This window comes from Balaenoptera borealis (assembly GCF_965194805.1).
Source record: "Balaenoptera borealis genome assembly, chromosome: 12".
NCBI lineage: Eukaryota > Metazoa > Chordata > Mammalia > Artiodactyla > Balaenopteridae > Balaenoptera > Balaenoptera borealis.
The window spans coordinates 45,207,615-45,229,870 of record NC_138869.1 but is presented as its reverse complement, the minus strand read 5'-3'; the positions used below and the strand labels follow the sequence as shown (position 1 = coordinate 45,229,870).

The 22,256-nt window shown below is 54.5% G+C and overlaps 2 protein-coding genes and 1 pseudogene across 9 annotated transcripts in view; all 3 read right to left on the bottom strand.

Annotated features, from left to right (window-relative positions):
- Positions 1-4,438, bottom strand: part of LOC309607388 (serine protease 42-like) — a 30,823-nt pseudogene extending 26,385 nt beyond the window's left edge. The window contains exon 1 of the transcript XR_014249663.1: positions 4,397-4,438. The product of XR_014249663.1 is annotated as a serine protease 42-like (transcript). The remainder of the gene's footprint in view (positions 1-4,396) is intronic.
- The window catches only part of LOC309608089 (serine protease 45-like), a 105,372-nt gene extending 89,159 nt beyond the window's left edge, over positions 1-16,213 (bottom strand). For 2 of the 7 annotated variants that reach the window (XM_082347413.1, XM_082347419.1), the window contains exons 1-2: positions 13,546-16,213; positions 3,195-3,324 (exon numbers count right to left, since the gene is read on the bottom strand). The gene's annotated coding sequence lies outside the window, so the exon portion shown is untranslated. Of the gene's footprint in view, positions 1-3,194; positions 3,325-4,612; positions 4,863-13,493 lie in introns of those variants that run through there. The other 5 variants (XM_082347414.1, XM_082347417.1, XM_082347418.1 and 2 more) reach the window with 5 other exon arrangements.
- Positions 16,214-16,334: 121 nt separating this feature from the next.
- On the bottom strand, positions 16,335-21,853 carry MYL3 (myosin light chain 3). Its single transcript, XM_082347511.1, has 7 exons — positions 21,640-21,853; positions 19,370-19,397; positions 19,084-19,233; positions 18,092-18,265; positions 16,902-16,979; positions 16,744-16,786; positions 16,335-16,560 (listed from the first exon to the last, which is right to left on the bottom strand). The coding sequence occupies exons 1-6, from the start codon at positions 21,778-21,780 to the stop codon at positions 16,758-16,760; spliced, it is 600 nt and encodes a 199-aa protein (XP_082203637.1). The 5' UTR covers positions 21,781-21,853; the 3' UTR covers positions 16,335-16,560; positions 16,744-16,757.
- Between the last annotated feature and the right edge of the window lie 403 nt (positions 21,854-22,256).

Sequence of the window (22,256 nt, the reverse complement as noted above, 5' to 3'; positions counted from 1 at the left end):
GGAACTAGACAAGGATGCTCACTTTCACCACTTCTACTCAGCACTGTACTGAAAGTTCTAGCTAGCCAATTAGGCAAAATGATCTTATATATATAGAAAACCCCAAAGATTCCACAAAAAAACCCTGTTAGAGATAATAAATGAATTCAGAAAAGTTGCAGGATACAAAATTAACATGCAAATATTTGTTGCATTTCTATGCACTAACAGTGAACAATCAAAAAGGAAATTAAGCCGAAAATTAACCAGAAATCAATGACAGACTTAAATGTAAAACCAAAAACTATAAAACTCCTAGAAAAAACTATAAGGGAAAATTTGTGTAACCTTGAAGTAGGCAAATATATCTTAAATAAGACATAAAAACAAGTGATAGAAGAAAAAATTGATAAATTGGACTTCATCAAAATTTTAAAATTTTGCTCTTTGAAAACTACCGTTAAAAGAATGAAAATTCAAGGTAAAGATTGAAAGAAAATATTTGCGATACATCTATGACAAAATATTTGTATCTAGAACATATAAAGAACACTTACAGCTCTGTAAGAAGACAAATGGCCCAGTAAAAACTGAACAAAAGCCAAACACTGGGAAAAAAAAAAAACAATGACCACTGACAGGTAACTGGATAAACAAAATATGACATCTATACACATCAAAAGTTAACTAATTAATTAATTAACTAACTCCTGATACATACAAATGTATGGGTAAATCTCAAAATCATTATGTTGAGTGAAGGAAGTCAGACCCATACAGAATTATTCCATTTATATAAAAATTCATATAAAATTCCAGAAAATGTAGACCAATCTATAGTGACAGGAGGTAGAGCAGTGGTTGTCTTGGGCCAGGGGCAGAAGGAAGAATGAACTGTGAAGGGACACAAGGGCACTTTTACAGGGGATGGAATTGTTCTGTATCTTGATTATTGTTGTGGCTTTACAAAAATATGTATCTCTCAAAACTAGTCAAATACGTGCAATTTATTTCATTTAAATTATACCTCACTAAAATTGATTTTTAAAAATAAATAAAAATAAAATTGGGATAAAAAGGGAAATTAAGAAAACAATCCCGGGACTTCCCTGGTGGCACAGTGGTTGAGAATCCACCTGCCAATGCAGGGCACACAGTTTGGAGCCCTGGTCCAGGAAGATCCCACATGCCGCAGAGCAACTAAGCCTGTGCGCCACAACTACGGAGCCTGTGCTCTAAAGCCCGTGAGCCACAACTACTGAGCCCGTGTGCCACAACTACTGAAGCCCGCGCACCTAGAGCCCATGCTCCGCAACAAGAGAAGCCACCACAATGAGAAGCCCACGCGCTGCAATGAAGAGTAGCCCCCGCTCACCACAACTAGAGAAAGCCCGCGCGCAACAACGAAGACCCAACACAGCCAAAAATAAATTAACTAATTAATTAGTAATTAAAAAAATTAATAGCTTTTGTGCTGCAAAAAACACTATCAGTAGAGTGAAAGATAATCCACAGAATGGGAGAAAATATTTGCAATTCATATATCTGATATGGGATTGATATCCAGAGCATATAAAGAACTCCTACACTCAACAACAAAAACCCAATTTAAAAATGGACATAGAGGGCTTCCCTGGTGGCGCAGTGGTTGAGAATCTGCCTGCCAATGCAGGGGATACGGGTTCGAGCCCTGGTCTGGGAAGATCCCACATGCCACGGAGCAACTAAGCCCGTGTGCCACAACTACTGAACCTGCGCGTCTGGAGCCTGTGCTCCGCAACAAGAGAGGCCGCGATAGTGAGAGGCCCGCGCACCGCGATGAAGAGTGGCCCCCACTTGCCACAACTAGAGAAAGCCCTCGCACAGAAACGAAGACCCAACACAGCCATAAATAAATAAATAAATAAATAAATAAAACAGAGCTAGAATCTTTAAAAAAAAAAAGACATAGAAATTGAATAGACATTTCTCCAAAGAAGATACAAAAATGTCCAGTAAGCACATGAAAAGATAACCAACATCACTAACATTAGGAAAATACAAATCAAAACCACAATATGATACTACTTCACACCCATTATGATGTCTAAAAATAAACAATCCAAAATCAACAACACAGAAAATAACAAGTGTTGGTAAGGATGTGAAGAGATTGAAACCCTGTGCATTATGGAGAGGAGAGAGGAAGGAAGTAAGGGGAGAGAGTAGGGAGACAAGCAGAAGGGGAGTGGAGGTAGGTAAAGAAAGGAAGAAACTGAGCTATATATAGGCAGGAAGACCAAAATGCATCATTTGTGGAAGATATAATTGCTTTCTAAAACAAAGCCAAACAAACCAACTGAAAAATTAATAAAACTATAAGAGAATAAACTAAGAGGGCTGGGGAAAAGATCAATATACAAAATCAATAACTTTCTACCCTGAAGCAATAATAAATTAGAAAATGTAATAGAAAAAAAAAGATATTCCATTAAAGATAGCCACACACACTTCTTAAAAAAATACCTAGGAATTGGCACAAGACCTTGCACCAATCTGCCTGGGTTCCTCTGACCCTTTCTTATCACTCTCCTCCTCACTCACAGGGCTCCAACCCTGCTGGCCTCCTTGATGTGCCTCACTAGCTCCTGCCTCCCGGCCTTTCAACTGGCTGTTCCCTCTGCCCCCAGATGTCCACACAGCTCATTTCCTCACCTGGTGGGTCTATACCAGGATCAGTAAACTTTTTCTGTAAAGGGCCAAATAGTAAATATCTTAGGCTTTGTGGACCAAGAGACAAAATCAAGATTATACAGGTACTTATATAACAAGAGAGAAAATGAATTTCCATCAATGTTTATTGATGAAATTCAAAATATAATTAGGAGAACTGAGTACTGGTTTTGGGGGGTTTTTTTGTTGTTATTTTGGTTTTGGTTTTGGTTTGGGGTAATACAGGTCTACTAAGAAGAATGGAATTCTTTTAGGGGGATAACATCAAAATTAGTGTTCCCTATCTTGGAAATGATTGCAAATGCTCTTCTGTAAAAACTATTCTCAGCTAAGAGGTGGTGAGCCAGACTTGGTCTGTACTCAAATGTCACCTCCCCATTGAGGCTCTCCCAGGACACCCTCTCAAAAAGTGTACCCCCCTACTCTGCCCTCTTGATCCCCCTTATCCTCTAATTTTCTCTGTAGCACTTCTCACAATCGGAAATACTATACATTTTACTCACATATACATGAGCTGTCTTCCCCTTCCACGTGTAAACTTTCTTCGGACAGGGTTTTTGTATGTCTTGTCACTGCTGGATTCCCAGCACCTGGAACATGGCTGGCACACAGTAGGCACTCAACAAACATCTGCTGAATGAATGAACAAATGAATAAAATTCTAGTGAAAAGAGAATGAGTTAATACCTGTAAGTGCTCAGAGCATTGCCTGGCACACGCTTTGCTCAAAAAGTATTACTCACTGTTACTGTTGTTCCTTTGAGGAGGGGCCCCAAGCATCTGGAAAGTGCAAGCTCCAGAGCAAACAAATCTTCCAGCCACCAGATATGTCCAACGCACACCTATCTGCCTGCTACAACTCCTCTCCCTGTCTCCCTGCTCCCCCTGTGGCTCCTGGCCTCTGTCCCTCCACTGGACCCTGTGTCCTCCTCTGGCTTTCTGTCTTTGTCCCTCGGTTACAGATGGGGCTTCAGGACCAGTTCCCAAGGGCCGTCACCCCCTACGGTGCCTCCAGCAGAGTCTCCACTCACTACCAGAGATGCCTTGGACCCAACTGTCTGGTTCCACTCTCCATTCTGTCCCCCACCCCACCCCTTCATTGCCTAAGTATTCTGCCCGCCCCCTGGGTCTTAGCCTGACTAACTGCACCTCACTCAGCGCCTCCTCCTCTGGAAAGCCTTTCCTGACACCCTTCCCTGACTCCAGGTGTCCCAAGCCCCCTACGCTGACCCTTCATTGAACACTGTCATTCTGCCAGGACATCTGTGCTGCCCTGGCTATCTCCCCGGAGGCCCTTCCTCTAGCTCCCCAACTCTGCCCCAGGAAGACCAAGGCCTGATTCCTGGCCCCTTAGCTCCCGAGAGACCCCTCCTCCAGCCCTCTGGAAATTACTTGTTCCTGGGGTCCATCTGCTCTCCCTTGCTGGTCCCCTCTCAAATCCCACAATGACCTCATCCTACAGTGGAGGAAATGAGAGGTGAGAGGTTAAGCAGTTTACCAGGACCATACAACGAGGCAGGAGGAAAGCGGGACCCTAGGCATGGCTGAGGAGGAGGGGCGCTGGAAGCACTGGCCTGGGATGCACAACATTGCAGACAGACAGAGGGACAGATTTTTGGATGAGCCAGCAGCTGAGCTGGGACTGGAAACCAGAGCTCCTCCTCTCTGCCCGACTTCTCTGCAAGGGCAGGCATCAGGGGCTCACCCTGAGGCGGCTCCCGCCCCCTGGCCCACAGCCAGCCGTCATCCCCGTGAGGTCAGCCACCGGGCCGCGATTTCGGGGAAATACCAGCTGCTTATTAAAAACAGGCGGTGGTCAGGCCCCTGCTGCTTTCCCAGTAGAAACTAGGCTGTTTGTTCCAAGAGGAGCAAGAGTGGGCAGGGCCTAGTCAGGGCCGCGCGGGGGCCTGAGTTGCAGTACCTGGTGGAGGGTCCGGGCTGGCCCGAGTAACTGGGGGTGGAGTGGGGTGGAATCCCATGTTTTGGCGAGGGCAGCCGGTGAGGGGACCGCCACCCAGCACGTGGCCGCTGAGCCGCCCACAGGGGTCGTGGGCTGGGACCTGGAAACCGCGCGGGACAGGCAGGACAGCCTTCGCAGCAGCACGCCCCCGGCTCCGAACTCAGGCAGCGGGGAGAACCGGAGGAAAAGCGGGCGGGTGAGCTAAGCCCCGCCCCTTCCGGAGGCAGCCCCACCCCGTCCCCCGGGTGCCTGCACCGCCGGGAGCAGCTGAGCCCTGCAGGGGGTGCCAGAGGGCCGTCCTCAGCGCTGCCGGCTCGGGCCGCGGGGCATCTGGAGCGCGTTAGACCTGGGCGGCCGGAGGCGGCGTGAGCTCATCCCGGCCGGCCCACTGCGGTTTCTAGGCGCGGCGGAGGGAGCAGAACACAGAAGCGCCGCGCCGCGGCCCCAGGGGAGCGCGGCGGGAGCACAGCTCCTCCCGGGACGTGGGTGTGAGTCGGAGCGGCGACAGTGTGTGTGTGTCACTGGCGCGTCGCCCAGGGAGGGCGGGCCCTGGGAGCCGGCTGCCAGCGTGCGTCGCTGTGTGTCACTGTGTGTCGTGGCTTGTGAGGGTGTGTGTGTCCCCGTGGGGGAGACACTGCGTGTGATAAGTTGCAAACATCACAGCACATACTTCTCATTTTACAGGCAAGAAGGCTGAGTGCAGGGGAGGGAGAGGGCCGGCTGGGTGGCACAGGCCCGGGACTCCAGGCGTCCCGCCCCTCAGCCTGTGTCTCTGTGTGTGTGTACAGAAGGTGCGAGCCGGCCCATCGTGTTCCACAGTGCCGGGCGGCGGGTGTGGGTGTCCGCCTTCCCTCCCGCATTAAACATCCTCTTCCTGGTCACTACCGCACCACCACCCACCCCCATGCCTGCAGGACCTCGACACTGGTCTCCTTCAGGAAGCAGGGAGAGACCCCTTCACACCAGGGCCCTGGTGAACAGTGACACACACCTGGGTACAGACTCGCACATGGAGCACACACCGGCACACATATGAGACACCCTCCTGTTGGTGGGACTCTGAGCTGGGAGAGCCAACAGGCAGGTTGCAAAGTGGTGACAGGGTTTGGAAAGGCCTCTTGGTGCAATGCCCCCATCCCTGCCAGGGAAAGGGAGCAGGAGGGACTAGAGGTCACTGAACCCTGCATCTTGGGGGCTCCAGCTCCCTGCAATGGGCCCTGAGGCTACTGCACAAGATGTGAAGGGCCCCAGGACTACAAGACTCCCAGGGCCAGGAGTCAGGGTGGGGACACTGTGGGCAACACCAGACACAGAGTGGGGAGCTGGGGCTGCAGCAGGTACCTCTGAGCATCCAGGGCTCCCCCAACCCAGAAGGCTGCTCCTTAACTCGGGCCCTCACCTCAGGGACCTACTCTCCCAGCTTTGGTTAATCGTAGCCCCAGCTGTGCTGGAGACCTCAAGGAGGTGGCCCAGCACCCGTCAGCCTTCCTGGCTGGGCTCGCAGCATTGTCATGCCTGCATCCTCCTCCCTTCACCCCACAGCTGGGCAGAGGCTCTGAGACAAAGACCCTGCCTGCAGGATGGGGCACAGGAGTCGATCGCCCTCCTCACCAGCTATTGCTCCCCAGGCCCAGAGCACACATTTGCAGGGGGTTGGTGATGCTGGGCTTGCTAGGAACTCTAGGCCTCTGTAACCCCTCTGTGTTCCCACCTGTGAAACAGAGAGGACACCTGCCCTAGCTAGACCTCCACAGGGAATGTAAAGTCTAAAGGGATGTGCATCTACTGTAGCCACAAGGGTCCTCAGCTCCCAAGACACTGGGGCAAGCTGGGTGAGGGATTTTTTTTAACTGGAATGACTCTGGTTTGCATAACCAGAGCTTCCAAATTACTTAGCAAAACATGTTTGCTTTTTAATTAACATGTGCTTGAAAAACAATGGTTTTAATTAAAGTGGGTGGGGGAGAGAAGGGATGGTGGGGGAGAATATTTCAAGCTCCAGGGCCCTGGTCAGACTTCTTAAAAATAAAATGGGAGACTTGCCCCAAGCTGGCAGAGGCTGGGAGGCCAGGATCCTCGGGGAGCCTTAGGAACATACCTACCTGTCTCCACTCCTCTACAGCTCCCTTGCTGAGAATTTACCCTTTTGCTGACAGTTTAATTACTCACTTACCCACTGTTCCCTGGGCCCCTCTGGAAAGGAGTGGGTTTTTTTAGAAAGCAGTCTTGGGGAGTAGATGAATGGGGGTCCACCAGACAGAAGGAAGAGTATGAGTGAAGTAAGAGAGTGTGGACCTTGTTGGGGGAACATTAAGTTTACTGGGGAGGGAGAGAGAGGAGGTGGGGGAAGGTGACCCATAATAAAGCCAGATCCCCCAGACTGGTGGACTGGAAAGGTAGAGCTGGACCCAGAGCCACTGATGTCCAAGCCCCGGCGAAGGGGGCAGGGGTAGTACTGAGCTGGGGCCAGGAACATAGGGGTGGAAGGCGGGTGAGGCCACAGGGGACAGAGGGATTGGCAGAGGAAGGGGAAGGGCTGTGGAGACTGGAGACAAGAGGTGGCTTGGGGCCTGGGGGCTTGCTGGTCAGATGCTGATGGGCTCTGTGGATTTGATCAGTCCAGCAGGGGGCAGCGTTGACCCCACCATCCTGCTGGCAGGAGATACCTACCCAGTGGGTACTCAGTAAATGCTTGAAGAAGGGAGAGAATGAGGAGATGATCCATCCAAATCAGCCACACCATCTCCCCTTTCTGACCTTTCAAGGCCAGCACGGGGGTGCAGCCTGGGATCAGAGGTCAGCATGGAGGTGGGACAGGATGACCACCCCCTCACCCATGCAGACAAAGGGAGATTGAGAGGAAGCTTCTGGGGAGTGAGAGCACCCCCAGGGGTCAGGTTAGGTGACCTCAAACCCCCAGCTCCCAGTGGCCCCATCCAGGACCCTGTTTCTCATTAGGAGCCTTCTGGCCTCCTCCAGCCAGCACCCCGACATGAAACATGCCTCCCTGTACTTAATTCATTACGTGCAGGGTGGGAGGCCCAGCAGGCGGGGGTTATTTTTCCCCTGAGCTCAGACATTCCTTGCTTTATTATTCTCCACGTTTCAAAGCAGCTGTCGCCTCCACCGACCGCCCCCAGCCCGAAGCTCAGAGTCCAGAAGGGGCCTCTCCAGGGCTCAGAACACCAGAGGTTCCCACCTCTGGTGGGAGCTCAGAACACCTCCAGCCCGCACCAGAGGGAAACTGAGGCCCAGAGAAGAAGCCCCAGGGCAACCTGCAGGGACCTCTCTCTCCCATAACACTGCCTTCCTTGCCCAGAAACACCCCCTCCCGGCCACCTTCCACACAGGTGACCTCAGGGCCCTCTACGCTGCAGAGCCAGCCCTTGCCTTCCAGCTCCAGGAGCAGGTGCTGGGATAGTTCTCAGGACCCTAAAAAACTGAGTGCCGGGCCTTCCCTGGTGGCGCAGTGGATAAGACTCTGTGCTCCCAATGCAGGGGGCCCATGTTTGATCCCTGGTCGGGGAACTAGATCCCACATGTATGCCGCAACTAAGTCCTCATTCTGCAACTAAAAAAAAAAAAAAAGATCCCTCATGCTGCAACGAAGATTCTGCATGCAGCAAGTAAGACCTGCAAGAAAGGAAGGAAGGAAGGGAGGGAAGAAGGGAGAAAGAAACACTGGGGTGCTTTAAAAAAAAAAAAGATTTCTATTAAAAAAAAAACAAAAACACCCCTGAACCCCGACTGGGTCGGCAGCCTTACAGAGGGCAAGGCCCATCCCGGAACAAGGGATCAACCTAGAAAACAGCAGGGCTGGGTCAGCCTAGTGGATCGCAGAGGGTTCAGGTGGGGGGAAAAACAGTTCTAAGGACCCAGTTTCTGAGGACTAGAGACACCTGGACAGATTTTGGCCCTACGTCAGAGAGCTGCCTGCCTGGCCAAACTGCCTCAACAGGGGGTGAGCTCCCTGTTTCTGGGGGTGTTCAAGCAAGCAGCAGCTCATCAGTCTTACACAGGTATCTGAGGCCCCTTCCTGTCCAACTTTGAGGTCAGAGTCGGGCTGGCAGGCACAGTACCCACTCCAGGTGAACGGAATTAGGGGCCCCTCCCTGTTCACTCAGGTCGGAAGTCACAGGCACGACACAAGGACAGGAGACCTGGGAGCTGGGCCAGGGCCAGAGTAGGACCCGGCCAAAGCATTTTCTTTGTGAGTTCACTACAAGGTCCTGGCACCTGGGGAAGTGCTGGGAGCACAATAGATGTGTGATCACTGTGTACTGATGAGTTAAATGGGCCCTACTAGAGTTAGGGGAGGAAGGCAGCCTGCAGGGTTCAGGGCCTCCACCTAGGAGAGGGACTCTGACCACAGGGGAAACTGAGGCAGGAGCCCAGGCGGGGCAGGCAACCTGGCCATGCTGGGGAATGAATTTCAAGGTCACTCTTGGCACTGTGTAACCATTTTGCCCCTGCTGACCCTATAGCCAGGCCTGTCCACCCTGAGTATGGGGCTTGACGGCTGGATCCTCAGGTGCCCAGGAGGGTAGGAATCACTCTGTGATGTGGCCCTGGAGCCACAGCAAGCCTGGGGGCCCAGGGCCTGCCCACACCTCCAGCTCTAATCTCCAGACCAACCCCAGGGACCCCCTTACTACAAGGAAGGCACCCTCTGGGGGATGGACTACACAGAACCTGAGCCCCTGAGAGAGGGAGCAGCTTGCTACTAGCTGGCCCGAGCTGTCTCCACCTAGAGCTGTGGGATCTGTGTGTGTTACCCTCTTGGGGGCCCCCAGCCCAGGCTGTGCAGAGGAACCCCCTGATACTCCTGGGATGTGCCCAGCTTCCCTTCTTATCCCTCAGCTCTGAGCATGGTTTCTCTTCACAAAAGCTAGAAGCCATTCAGTGTTTGCCTTCCTGCCCAGCAGCCACCGTCCCACACCGTGTGCTGCAGCAAGGAATGAAAGGTCACTGCCACTGGCTTCCCACCAGAGGTGCACACAGGTATGGGTATCCAGCGATCTGGGGACACCTGGAATCTCAGGGTCCCAGACACTCCAACGAAGGGAGCTGAGGCATCTTCACTCATGTGCCCCACCCCCAAGCTCATCTGCACTGCCCCTGCCACGTCTCCACTCACCACTCCATCCCAGCTGGTAGGGCCAGGCCCCTGTTAGTCATCACAGTGGAGCACAGTCGGCACCTGATTCAGACGAGCCTTGAGCCTGGAAAGGACCTGCCCCATTCAAGGGTCTCTATCCAGGGATATGGGGAGATTTTCACTGCAACAAACTGTGCAATTGCCTCAAAACTTAAAAATGGACTTGTAAGGTCTTATTTTGCCAAGTAAAGAAATGGAAAACAACTGCCACCAGCTATCATCACCATTGTTTTATGAACAAAATAATATTCTTAAGGCAAAAAAAAAAAGGCAGGATGCAGTCCCTGAAGAAAAACAGCCAGGCCTTGAAGATGCATAAATTGAGCTTCATGGAAAACATGTAACATGGGCCTTATTCTTCTCCCATGAAAATTGTCTTGGATATTGTCACACGTTGGGCCCTGGAGCCTGAGGACACCCAAGTGCTTCCAGTCTCCAGCAGAGCAAGAATCCCTTCTGCAGCCTTCCTGACTGGAATTGGTTCCCCTCTGCTTGCACACCCCTTGGGACAAGGTGCTCACTGTCTCACCCAGTTAGCTTGGGAGCTAGGGATGGCATTCTAAGCACCTTTAAGTGGCTTCCAAGCAAGCCTACTCTGGGAGAGACGGAAAGAGATGAAGAAGGGCGTGAGATGGACAAGGTACTGATGGGAGGGAAGACAGACCTCCAGACCCAGGGCATAGGAGTGGTGGGGAAAAGGGGTGCTCGTGTTCAACTGGACCAAAGTATAAAAATTAGGAAGTTGGCAAAGATCTGAGACTTCCCAGGGAGCACTATCTACCCCATCTCTGGAGTTCCAGAGTCTTCCACTGCCTCACTCCATTCCCCAGCCCTCCAGAAAGGCTCTGACACACCCATTCTCATTCTCACCAAGACCTCAGTAGATATGCAAGGTACCCAGACCCACAGGCCGAAGAAGAGATTGGAGACTGGAAGAAAATGGTGGAACCTCAGGTGTCCACAGCCAGGCTGGGGAGGAGTGGCAGGCAGGTGCCCTTCCCAGCTCTGACCTTCTAGGCCCTTCCCCATCCAAGGGGCCCTGGGCCCTGGTTGCTGACACTAGAGGGGCCTGTTGGGCGGGCGACCCTGGGGAGCCTCGTGTACACACTCACACGCACTATACGTTCCAGCTGTGCTCTGTCAGCGTTTGGGCAAACCAGCATTGTGTGGCTTTGGGAGGGCAGGAACAAATAACCCCCAAACTTGGGCAAGGGCGGGCCTGGGGCTGGTTGGAAGGGGAACCCCGGGGAGGCTCTTCTGTGCTGGGTCACTGGGTTCAAGGTCTAGGGTTTTCCTGCTGTTCCCTGAGGTACTTGGGTTCCCTGGGGTGTGGCTGGCCCTGTACCCAGGCAGGCTCGCCCTAGCCCCCTCCCCTAAACCCTCCTTACCACCCAAGGCCTCAGAAACAGCAGCAGAGCACTCCGGCCTGGCACCCCCACAAGAACCACTTACGCAGCGTGAGGGCTGCCTCACACCACTGCCCAGTTTTTGTTGCCCCTCTTCCTCCCTCCCACCTCATCTTCACAGCCCCTCTGATTTTGTGCACGCCACTGCTTAGACCCGTTTAGTCTACCCGCCCCTCCCCACATTCTCTTAAGATCTTTATCCGCTGTCTGTCTGTCAGCCCCTGTGCCACTGAGCGCTTTGAGCCCTCGAGTCCAGGACCTCATCCCTACAGTTTGATTTCCTTCCTTCTTGTGACCTGGTTAAGAATTTCCTCCAATACTTGATTTCTTCAAGACCCTGCCTGACTTCATTCTGCCTCGACTTGAATTTCTGGCCTTCTTGTCCCCCCACTCAGTGCTACCTAGTCCGTGTCCCAGTGGTGACCCCAGGATCCCTGCAGATGGCATCTGGAGAGAAGATGCAGGCTGTGGCAGGGAGCCGTGCAGACATCAGAGCAGAGGAGGGATGGTTGGTCCTGGGGTCCTGAGGTTGAACTCTGCCCTTGGCCCCCTAGCCCCCTGACTGCCCCCACTGACCCTCTGGTTCAGCCTGGACCAAGACTGGAGAGGTAAATATTCCTGCCACCTTACAGAGACCTCAGAGATGAGGCCTCGGGCCAGATGGGGGAAGTAAGGCATAGAGAGACCCCAGACCAGACTCCAGCCTTATGGGGCACATGACCTGGCACCTGAGGCCTGGAGGGGACCAGGCTGACACGAGGGCAAACCCTTTGCCACATCCACCCCTTTCCACCGGCCGCAGGGACATAGGCTGGACCACCCTGCTTGAGGGGGGGAGCTGGGACCAGTGTTTATGCAACTGTGGGGAGGCCACAGCCCGGCTGGCAGTGCTGCCCGCCCAACACAAGCGCTGACTCAGCAGAGCCCCCCAGCACGTACACACTCAGACATGCACACTAACAGACACAGACACACACACAGAGGTAAACATACATGTGCATGTGCACAGACAAATGGGCACCTGCATTCGCTGGTATACACACACAGACACACACTCACAGACACAAGTACACAGGCAAACTTGTGCATGTGTGCACACACAGACACAGGGACACACAGAAATGCACACACATTTCACCCAGCCAAGGTAGGTGGGAGGCTCCTGAGTGAGGAGAAGCCTCACCCCTGCAGCTGAGTTCTACCCTCTAGGCCCCTCCACTCTGACACTCACACCCACAGCCAGTGACCAGAGCCCACACGTGGTCAGCACAGCCACATATAACAGGCAAAATGCCCCAGAGTGGCATCACGACCATGACTGGGACAGAGACACATTCTAAGTGGAGTAGAGCCCCAACAAGGGGGACCAAACAGCCCCAGGCAGAGCTCAACAGACACAACAGCCCCAGCTCTGCCCGCACCAGCCCCCCACGGCCTGCCCACTCTCAGTCCACACTTGAAGACTGGCGGGTGGGAGCTGCAGGGGGTCTCGGGGGATGTGTGGGATACTCCCTTCCACTGCCAGGCCAAGCCGAGTAGGGTGGTAGCTCCCAGGAACTAGGGGAGCCTGCAAGAAGGAGGGTGTGTTTGGGGGAGGGCTGGGGGCACTGCAGGACCATTCTGGAAACCAGAGGCGGGGGCAGGCTTTCTTGCGAGAGCAGGACACATACTCCCTGGGATCCCAGACACATGGAAACTTGGAGGCACGACCACTTCTTGCCTGGGGATGGCTGAGAACAGGTGTGATCCCTGCCTACAGGACTCAGCCAAGGGTGGAAAGAAAAAGCTGGGACCACTCAGTCCCATGTGGGCCCTGGAGACTTTTGAAGGGGCGCTCAGCTGTTCCTGGGCTTGGTGTCCAAGAGCAAGGTGGCTGGGCAGGCAGGAGCTGGGGCCTGCCCAGAAGGATATTGGCCAGTTTCTCTGCCCTGACTGGGGCCAAAGGGAGACACTGCTCTCCTCTTTGGGGGTCCACGGCCACCAATTGGCCAGAGAGGCTAGCCAGAGTCCAGCAAAGTCAAACATGCACAAGCAGACACCCCCACTAGCAGAGGCCACCGCAGCAAGTCCACTAGTGCCTCCATTCCCTGCCCTACCAGCCAGCCAGACTGTGCACCATGAAAGGGCAGACCACGGTCCCTCACTCCCACCCCACACCAGATCTGGGGCTGGAGTGGACTGTGTTTAGATAAGGAAAGGAAGAAGAAAGCCTCAAAATCTGCCCAAAATGTTGCTGAGAGTGTTTTAAAAAATGACCCGGAATCTGATCACTTCTCACCATTTCCACTGGACCACGCATGCATCTTCTTCTCTCCCCTGGACCCTCCTACCTGAGGTCCCTGCTTCCGCTCATGTGCCCCAGTCTATTCTCCACATAGCCGCCAGAGTGATGCTGATGAAACATCTCCCCAGAGCACACACCAAAGCCCTTCCCACGGCCCAAAGACACTCCATCACATCCTGTCGCCTCCCCACCGCACTCTCTGCTCCCGTCTCTGCTGGAATGTTTTCCCTCTGATGCCCTCATGGCTCCCTGGAGCAGATACTGAAGTATTGCCCCACACAAATGTCCCAGCCTGCCTCTGGGGCCCTGCCCTAACCAGCGAAGGTGGGAGCTGGTAGATAAATAGTCTGGTTTCCTCATGCCCTCAGTGAGACAACACCACCATCTCCTGGAGGTCCCCAGTGGGGCTGAGCCCCCGTTGCCCACAGGGTCTTCTGCTCCCATGAACCCTAAGGACCTCCTTCCCTGCCCAGCTGCTCTCCCGTGCTCCCTGGGGCCACCTCCCAGGGACACTACTTACATTCAGGTCCTTGTCTCAGCTCTGGTTCTGGGGAAGTCCAGCCTAAGGCACTCCATCTCACCTCTCTTTTTTGTGTTTCTTATCTTTAACAACGATTCCCCATTCCTCCCTCCCCCCAAGCCCCAGCAACCACCCTTCTACTCTCTGCCTCTATGAATTTGACCACTCTAGGAACCTCGTTTGAGTGGAATCATATTGCATTTGTCCTTCTGTGTCTGGCTTATTTCACTTAGCATAATATCCTCAAAGTTCATCCATGTTGTACCATGTGTCAGAATTTCCTTCCTTTTTAAGTCAGAATAATATTCCATTGTATGTATAGACCACATTTTGTTTATCCATTCATCTGTTGATGGCCACTTGGGTTGTTTCCACCTTTCAGCTATTGTGCATAATGCTGCTGTGAACATGAGTTTACAAATATCTCTTCAAGTCCCAGCTTTCAATTCTTTTGGATATATACTCAGAAGTGGAATTTCTGGGTCATATGGTAATTATGTTTTTAATTTTTTGAGGACTTTCCATACTTTTTCCACAGCAACTGCACCATTTTACATTCCCACCCACAGTGCCCAAGGGATCCAATTTCTCTACCTTCTCACCAACCCTTGTTATTTTCTGTTTTCTGGATAATAACCACCCTAATGGGTGTGAAGTGGTATCTCATCATGGTTTCGATTTGCATTTCCCTAATTAGTGACGTTGAGCATCTTTCACGTGCTTATTGGCCATTTGTCTATCTTCTTTAAAGAAATGTCTATTCAAGTCCTTTGCCCATTTTTGAATTGGGTTGTTCATTTTGTTGTTGTTGTAGTTGCATTGTAGGAACCTTTATATATTCAGGATATTATCTCTCCTCTTTTCAATTTTTGCCCAGCCATTGCCTTCTCAGATACTCACTGATCTCATTATTTAACATGTCATTTGCCTCCCAACACACACACACACACACACAGCACACAGACTGCACAGCCCCTCCCCTACTTTGGGTCCCTCCCCAGCCTTTATCACTGGTTGACACACTTTATGGCTTTGGTGATTTGTCAGCTTTGTATGAGTGCCACAAGGGTGAAGGGTTTGGCCGCTTCCTCCACTGCAGTGTTCCCAGGGCCTAAAGAGTCTGGCACACAGTAGGTGCTCCATAAATGCTGAGAGGATGAAAGGAAGGGAAACAGACTCCTGCATACACACTCACAGCCCCTCACAGACTCTCACATACACTGCTGCCACTCCCACACATACGTGCACACATACTCTCACACTCACGGTCGTGCCATGCTCGCCGCACCACGCAAACACCCTGAGGCAGCCTGATCCGTGCAAGCCTCAAACCCGCTCTCACACACCCACACACTCATCTCACAAGCAGATGCATTCACATCCAAATGCACCCTAGCGGGGCTGCCCTGACCTCCTGAGTCCTCCTGGCCTGCAAGCAGTTTCCTACCCTGCGTGGCCTGCTCCACACTCTGGGCCCTTGATTTCTCCACAACCCTTATCTCTAGGGCCCCCAAGCCTCTCTGCAGGGCATTGCTCTTCCTCCCCTTCAAACCGGAGTGGATGACCTCCTCCAGGAAGCCTCCCCTCACCCTCCCCACTGGGCTCCGAAAGGAGGGGAGGCCCTGGCCCAGGAGCAGGGTGTGACAGTGGGGCTGGCATTTGCAAGGGTGTGTGCATCTCCTCCTGTCATTGTAGGGGTAGTGCACTTGTCTTCTGATGAGAAGCCCAGGGCTGAGAAACCACTGGTGGACCCCGGATTCTCGCCCTCTGGCCTAGAGCCACACCACAGGCTGAGAGCCTCGACTTCCCACCAGAGTCAGGCAGGGGTCTAAGGCCTCTTTGGCTCTGACAGCCTGGGGACTGTGAGTCAGGCAAAGCCATTCTCTGCTCTGGGCCTCAGTTTCCCCACCTGTGACATGGGTGGCTCTGGGCCAGTGCCCTGCAGTTCCCTGATTGCTGGTTGTGGAGTGAGACAGCTCAGACATAGCTCTCAGGCACCCAGTGGCATCCCTGTGCTAGAGGCCAGAGCATGGCTACTGTCTCCAGAAGTGGGGTGGGGCACCCAGTCCTCGTCCAGCTCAGCCCAGTGTCCTGGTGGGCAGGCTCGGAGGGTTTGGCACACCAGATGGGACAGTTTTGATGCGGTGAGCAAGGAGGCAAGATTTCAAAGTGATTCCTCTCGTTTTATCCAGGGCTCACTGTGTGTGAGATTTTTATAAAAGTCAACCAAAGGGCCACAGAGAAGAAAGAAGGAAGGAAGGAAGAAGAGAAAGAAGGGAGGAAGGAAGCAAGGAAGGGAGGAGGGAGGAAAGAAAGAAGGAAAGAAGCCATTTATTCATGAGGCCCAAGGGGTGGGGACAGAGCTGCAGTCACAGGCAAGTGCAGCCTGATGGGGGGAGATGACAGCCCCGCAGAGCTGTGCAGAGAGAGCCTGTGCAGGAGTCTCGATGTGCTCCCCTCCGTCCCACAGACTCCAGGCCACTGGTGTCAGCAACTCGAGTGGAAGATGAGCTGTCCCCAGCACGGCCTCCCCCGGGCTCCCTGAGAGCAAAGGTGGTCACAGGTTACAGTGGAGGGGGGCAAGCAAGGCTGCGGGATGTCAGCTGAGAACTGGAATTGGTGGAGTTGGGGAGGTGGCAACAGGGGATCTGGATGACAGAGGCAGGAGGGCGACAATAGGGCTGAAATCAGCAGAGTTGGCAAAGGGAGGGTGGCAGGTCTCACCTGGGGCAAGAGGTTCAGCTGGACATGATGTGCTTGACAAATGCTGAAAAGAAGGAAAGAGTGAGCAGCAGGGGTTCGACCCTGGGTAGCCAAAGGTGGGGACCTGGGATCCTAATGCCCTGCTCCCGCCAGCAGACTCCCTGCCCTGCTGAGTTTACCTTTGTAGTTGATGCAGCCATTGGAGTCCTCTTGCCCAGCCATCAACTTCTCCACCTCATCTTCTGTCAGCCTCTCACCTGGCAGGAGTGGAAAGCTGAGTCAGCACTGTTGAGGTGTGAAGGGTGGGGGGCCCCCTGAGCCCCTCTGGATGGTGGGTGTGCCTCTCCAGTATTCCCGCACCTCATATTGGTACACACAAGGCCTGGGCTGTCACCCCTATTTCTGAAACCAGAAGAATCAGTGACAAGTCAAAAAGGGCAAGGCCTGGGGTGCAGGCCTGGCACTCCCTCCGAGCCTGGGCTCTGTCCGTAACAGTGCCATCTTGTTGTTCAGGTCACCAGCACATACTGTCCCCTGTCCTCAATAGGCTGGCGGGACTCCCTCCATCAGGAGTAGGCCAGGTCCCCCATCTCCCTGGAAGCAGTCCCTCGGGGCAGCCGTTCAAGGCTAGAGGAAGGACGCATACGATAGAGCTGGGGACCTTAGGGGATGACCATGGAGGGGACCAAGAGACACCACCACTGTTCCCCAGACAAGTCTGGCACTTTCCCGCCTCTGTGCTTTTGTATGCGTTGTGTTGGTTCCCCCACTGGAATGACCACTGCAGTTTCCCTCACACCTCCTAGCCCCCGGCCACACACACACACACACACACACACACACACACACACAAAACCCCAGAGACCAGCACAGGACTGAGCACACAGTAGGCACTCAGTAAATGTTTGGTGCAGGAAAAGTTCACTTTGCGCAGACACAATTGGTGCTCAATGAACATTTGCTGTAGGAAAACTTCTCTCTGAGAAAGGAACGCTCCTGCCAGCCAGGCACCTGACGGTGGGGGTCAAGATGCCCAAGAGGCAGGCACAGTACCTCCTTGGCTCTGGAATTTGACCTTGAGGCAATGAACACAAGGACTGGATTGATCGCCCTGGATGTACCGCCCTGCCCCACCCTGTCCCCAGAGCTGTTCCTATCCCCCTCCAGTTCTGTGAGCTGCGCCAGCTGGCTTTCTTTACTCCCCACCTAAATTTCTAAATTCCCCACATTTCTGTCGCCTGCCGTCGAGGCACCTTGACTGCATCACCCTCCATTTCACAAGTGAGAAACAGGCCCGGTGGGTGACAGAGTGCTTTCTCCCGGATGCCCCAGGAAGGAGAGAGTTGGGTGGGGAAGAGGCTGCCCTCACCCAGCGTGGCCAGCACGTGGCGGAGCTCGGCGCCCATGACCGTGCCATTGCCCTCCTTGTCGAAGACCCGCAACCCCTCCACAAAGTCCTCGTAGGTGCCCGTGTCCTTGTTCTTGGAGATGTGCTGAAGCATGGGCAGGAACGTGTCAAAGTCCATCATCTTGGAGTTAAGCTCTGTGGAGAGATGGCCCAAGCATCAGGCTCTGAGGGGCACATGGGCATCCCGCCCCTGTGTCTGACAATGAGGAGCTACTGCCCTCACCCAGCTCCCAATGCGCTCTACACCAGTTTGTCATGTACAAAGCACTCCACCATCACAAGGCACTTTACGGTCAACTGAGAAATGCATTATTTACATTGTCCTTTGCTGTTCACAAGGACAGTGGCACGACAGTGGGCTCTGACTAGCACCTCTGCTCTTCTTTGGGGGAACAGTTCTCGCTAGCGTCTCTCTATTTTTCTTATCAACCCCGCTCTCCCCACACCTGTGATTGGTCGAGAGCAGCTGGACCGATCAGAGACCTTCTCTGGGACTTCTGTACCTGTGGCGAGGGCTTGGGTCTCACTCCTCCTTGGGGCAAAGCAGGCAACCCTCTCTGGCCGTGGTGGTGAGGGAAGCTGGCCCTGCCCCACAGAGAGATGCCCAGGAGGCCAGGAAGGACAGGGAGAGCATATGGGACGCTGAGGCCAGGCACACCCTGACCTGCCCTCACACCTGCCACTGAAGCTAGTTTGCGCTGTTGTCAGTCCCCTACGACCAGGAGGCCTGGCAAACAGGCATGGGGCCAGATGGTATAGGAACCATCACTGCTCATCACCTTGTCAGCATTACCTGAGACTGGCCTCCAGGTCCTCCTCCAGACAATGGGAGGATGTTAGGAGAATGCACAGCAGGGGAGTTCCCGTGTTGTCCCACCAGTGATGGCAGCCCACCCGGGTGGTCTCCCCCAGGACTGGCACTAATGGGGACATCTCAGGCTGGGCGTACCAACCTTCCTGCTTTGGCTTCCCTAGGACCCGGAGCACCTCGGCCTGTGTAGGGTTCTGGCCCAGCGCCCGCAGGACATCCCCACACTGCCCGTACGTGATCTTCATCTCACACTTGGGTGTGCGGTCGTACAGCGTGAAGGCTTCCTTGAACTCTGCCGGGAGAGGGCGTGAGCTGCGGACACTTCTAGAGTCAGCCCCCCCGACTCGCCCCACACTGCAGGGGAGGACTCTCAGCCTGGGGGACCCGGGCCCCAACCCTGCAGCCCCTGGCTCAAGACCCCCACTCACCTTCAATCTGCTCCGGTGTAAACTCGATCTGAAAGGAGACCCCCAAAGATTCTGAGTGTCTGGTTCAGAGGACGGGGCCAGGCCTCCTCCTGGGCCCTCCGTGTCCAGACCGGGCCTCAACCCCTCAGCTGCCCCAACCCGTCCACATTCCAGGATTCCAGCTTCCACTGCCCAGGACCTCCTGCAGTCCACCTTTACTCCCTCCTGCCTCCTTACCCCTCCCCACATCCCACCTGAGGACCTTGGGTCTGCATGTGCCCTGACCCTGACACCAGGTAGGCCTCATCAGGGGAAGTGGTGAGGAGGGAGGCCTGGTGCCCTGAATCCCCAGCCCAGGGTGGGCCTTACCTGAGGCCCCTGGTCCTGGACAGACGTGCCTGAAGCACAGACTGGCTTTGCCAGCTCTGCCAGGCCTGGGGCCCAGTGGGCAGGACTGTCCACATAAGTGAGATGGGAGGCCTCATCTCACCAGGGTCGGGGCAGGAGGTGGCAGGAGGAGCAAAGGCGAGGGGGCAGGCCAGAGAGCCCTGTCAACATGAGAACATATTTGCAGGAGGGGGTGTGTGTGCGATGTGCATGTGCGTTCACACACCTGTGTGTGCATCTGTTTGCATGTGTCTGCCCCCCACAGAGCCCTCAAGGCTGGGCACTGTCACTCACGTGGTCCTGCCTACGCCTGAGTCTTACACAGTCCCATCCATAAGCGCAGGGCAGCCCCCAGCATGGCACAGCAGGGGGCCAGGGCCCAGCGGTTGAGTGTTTGCTGAGGCCACATCAGGGCCACCTGAGGTCAGGAGGCCTCCTGGGACCCAGTTTCCCCCTCCTCACTCGGATGCCAGGTCTATTTTTATCACTGCAGTCACTCGCCCCAAGGTCAAGGTCGCACAAGGGAAAGGAGCTTGGGGGAGGGGGACTCGACTGGCGCCTCTCCCACTGCTGCTGCCTCAGAGTCCCCTCCACCAACCTCCGTAGTGCACACCAGTGCAGAGGGGGATCCCGCCCCTGACACCCTGCTGGGTTGCCCCTCCCAACCCTCTGGCTTAACCCTGTGTTGGGAAGATCAAGTTGTTGTTCCTGGCCCCCCCGAGAGCTCTCTCCACCAAGAAGCCTGCTGAGACTATGGGCCCTGGGCCCCTGGCACAGCTTTCTGCAGGGGTCACAGGAGAGGCCTCACTAGTTCCTCTGCTCAGAGGGGAGTCTGTGTAGCCTCAGATCCGGTGAGACCACACAATGCCACCTTGGGCCCTAGGGTTGTCTGACCCTCACCAGGGGGCCTGTGGGACACAAACCTGGGGTCAGGATGGTCAGGAGTCAGAGTCAACTCCAGGGAGCACTTGCCATGAGTGGTTCCCAACAGCCTGTGAGGAGGACTTATTGTCCCATTTTACAGCTGAGGAAACCAAGCCTTAGAGCAGTGATGGGAATGGAGCAGAGTTGGGATTTGAACCCGTGTATTGAGGGACAAGGTAGGTGCCTCCAGGAAGGGCTCAGGAATGGAGATGGATCTGTGCAGATGGGCTGCAGGTCTTGCTGGGGACCGTGAAGGACTGGGAGGGCTCCATGGGGCCCCTCAGCCAGCAGCCAGGGCAGCAGTGGCCAGTGGCCAGCCAAGAACAGGCAACAGGCAGGACACGAGTACGTGCCACTACGCAGATGCCGCAGGTGGGAGTCATGGCTCATTCTCCAGGTTTAGACTCTAAGAAAGGCTTTCAAGCCAAGCCAGGGAAGGGCTCCTGGGGCCACTGGTCACAGTTCCAAGACCAGCTTCCTCAATGACCTACCCAGACTGGCTCAGTATCGCCAGCTCAAAGCTGAGGCCCCAGCAGCTCTGGGGCTCAGGGACCTTGGCAGGGGTGAGTGTGACCCAGCCTGGGCAGGAGCCCTGCTTCCCCGTACTCCCCACCCTGTCCACCCTGGGGAACTTGGTGTGGACTTAAGACCCCACAGCTGGACAAGAAAGATCCCTGCCTGGCTGTGGGGGTGAGGGGCACAGGCAGGTCCAGGATTCCCCAAGGATGTGAGGTCCAGGGAAAAGGACAAGGGAGAGTCAGTTTCCAACCAGCAAAAAAGATAGTCCCTTCAGCAGCACTGGGGGAGTCCTGCCTGATGTCTGACCACCATCCCTCTTGCTGCAGCCCTCCTGATGCCTGAAGCTTCCAGCTTCAGTTCAGTACTCACTTTCTGGAGCCTGGTCTTCCACGGGTTAGATCCACTCTGGGATTCACTTACCTACCCTGCCCTTCCCACCGAAACCCAGCTCCCACACCCACCTTGACCTTGGAGGCATCGAACTCAGGTTCTTTGGGGGGCTCTGGTACAGGTGCGGGTGCGGGTGCAGGTGTGGGAGCTGGAGCTGCCTTGGCGGCTGCCTTGGCCTCATCCTTCTTGGGCTCTGGCTTTTTGGGAGCCATGGAGGTTGTAAGCAGAGAGGGACGTGGAGAGAAGGAAGCAGAGAGCCGGGTAGGTGAGCCTCCCGTAACCGGCCTTTATGCTGCCTGGACACCTCATGACCCCAGCCCCACCCCTGCAGGGCACAATGGGGACAGGGCCATAAAAGGACATTGGCTAGGCTCAGGGGCTATTTTGGGGCCTGGGGGGGCATTGTTCAGGCTCAGGAATGGGTGGGGGAGAGGGAGGGCTCTCCATTCCTCCCAATCACCTGTTGGGGGGAGAGCGGGGGAGGGGAGGACAGAGGTCACTGCTCAGCCCACACACACACCCTCAAAAGCACACGCACACACGCAGGGGCCCTAATGCCCCTCAGCAGGTCAATAAACTGAAAGGGTGCAGAAGGTGGCACCGAGCATGTGTTGTGTGTTGTGTTGGGGGCAGGAGGACTGGGATTACCTAAGGGCACCCCTTGAGTTAAACTTCCCATCTGTGCATC

What these genes read in the sequence shown, in the direction of transcription:
- MYL3 (XM_082347511.1), bottom strand. Translation starts at nt 21,780, where the DNA reads ATGGCTCCCAAAAAGCCAGAGCCCAAGAAGGATGAGGCCAAGGCAGCC. An exon ending in CCACGTGCTGGCCACGCTGG is followed by an intron (nt 16,980 to 18,091) that starts GTGAGGGCAGCC and finishes CACTCCTGCCAG; the next exon opens with GTGAGAGGCTGACAGAAGAT. An exon ending in TGGCTGCATCAACTACAAAG is followed by an intron (nt 16,787 to 16,901) that starts GTAAACTCAGCA and finishes CCTTCTTTTCAG; the next exon opens with CATTTGTCAAGCACATCATG.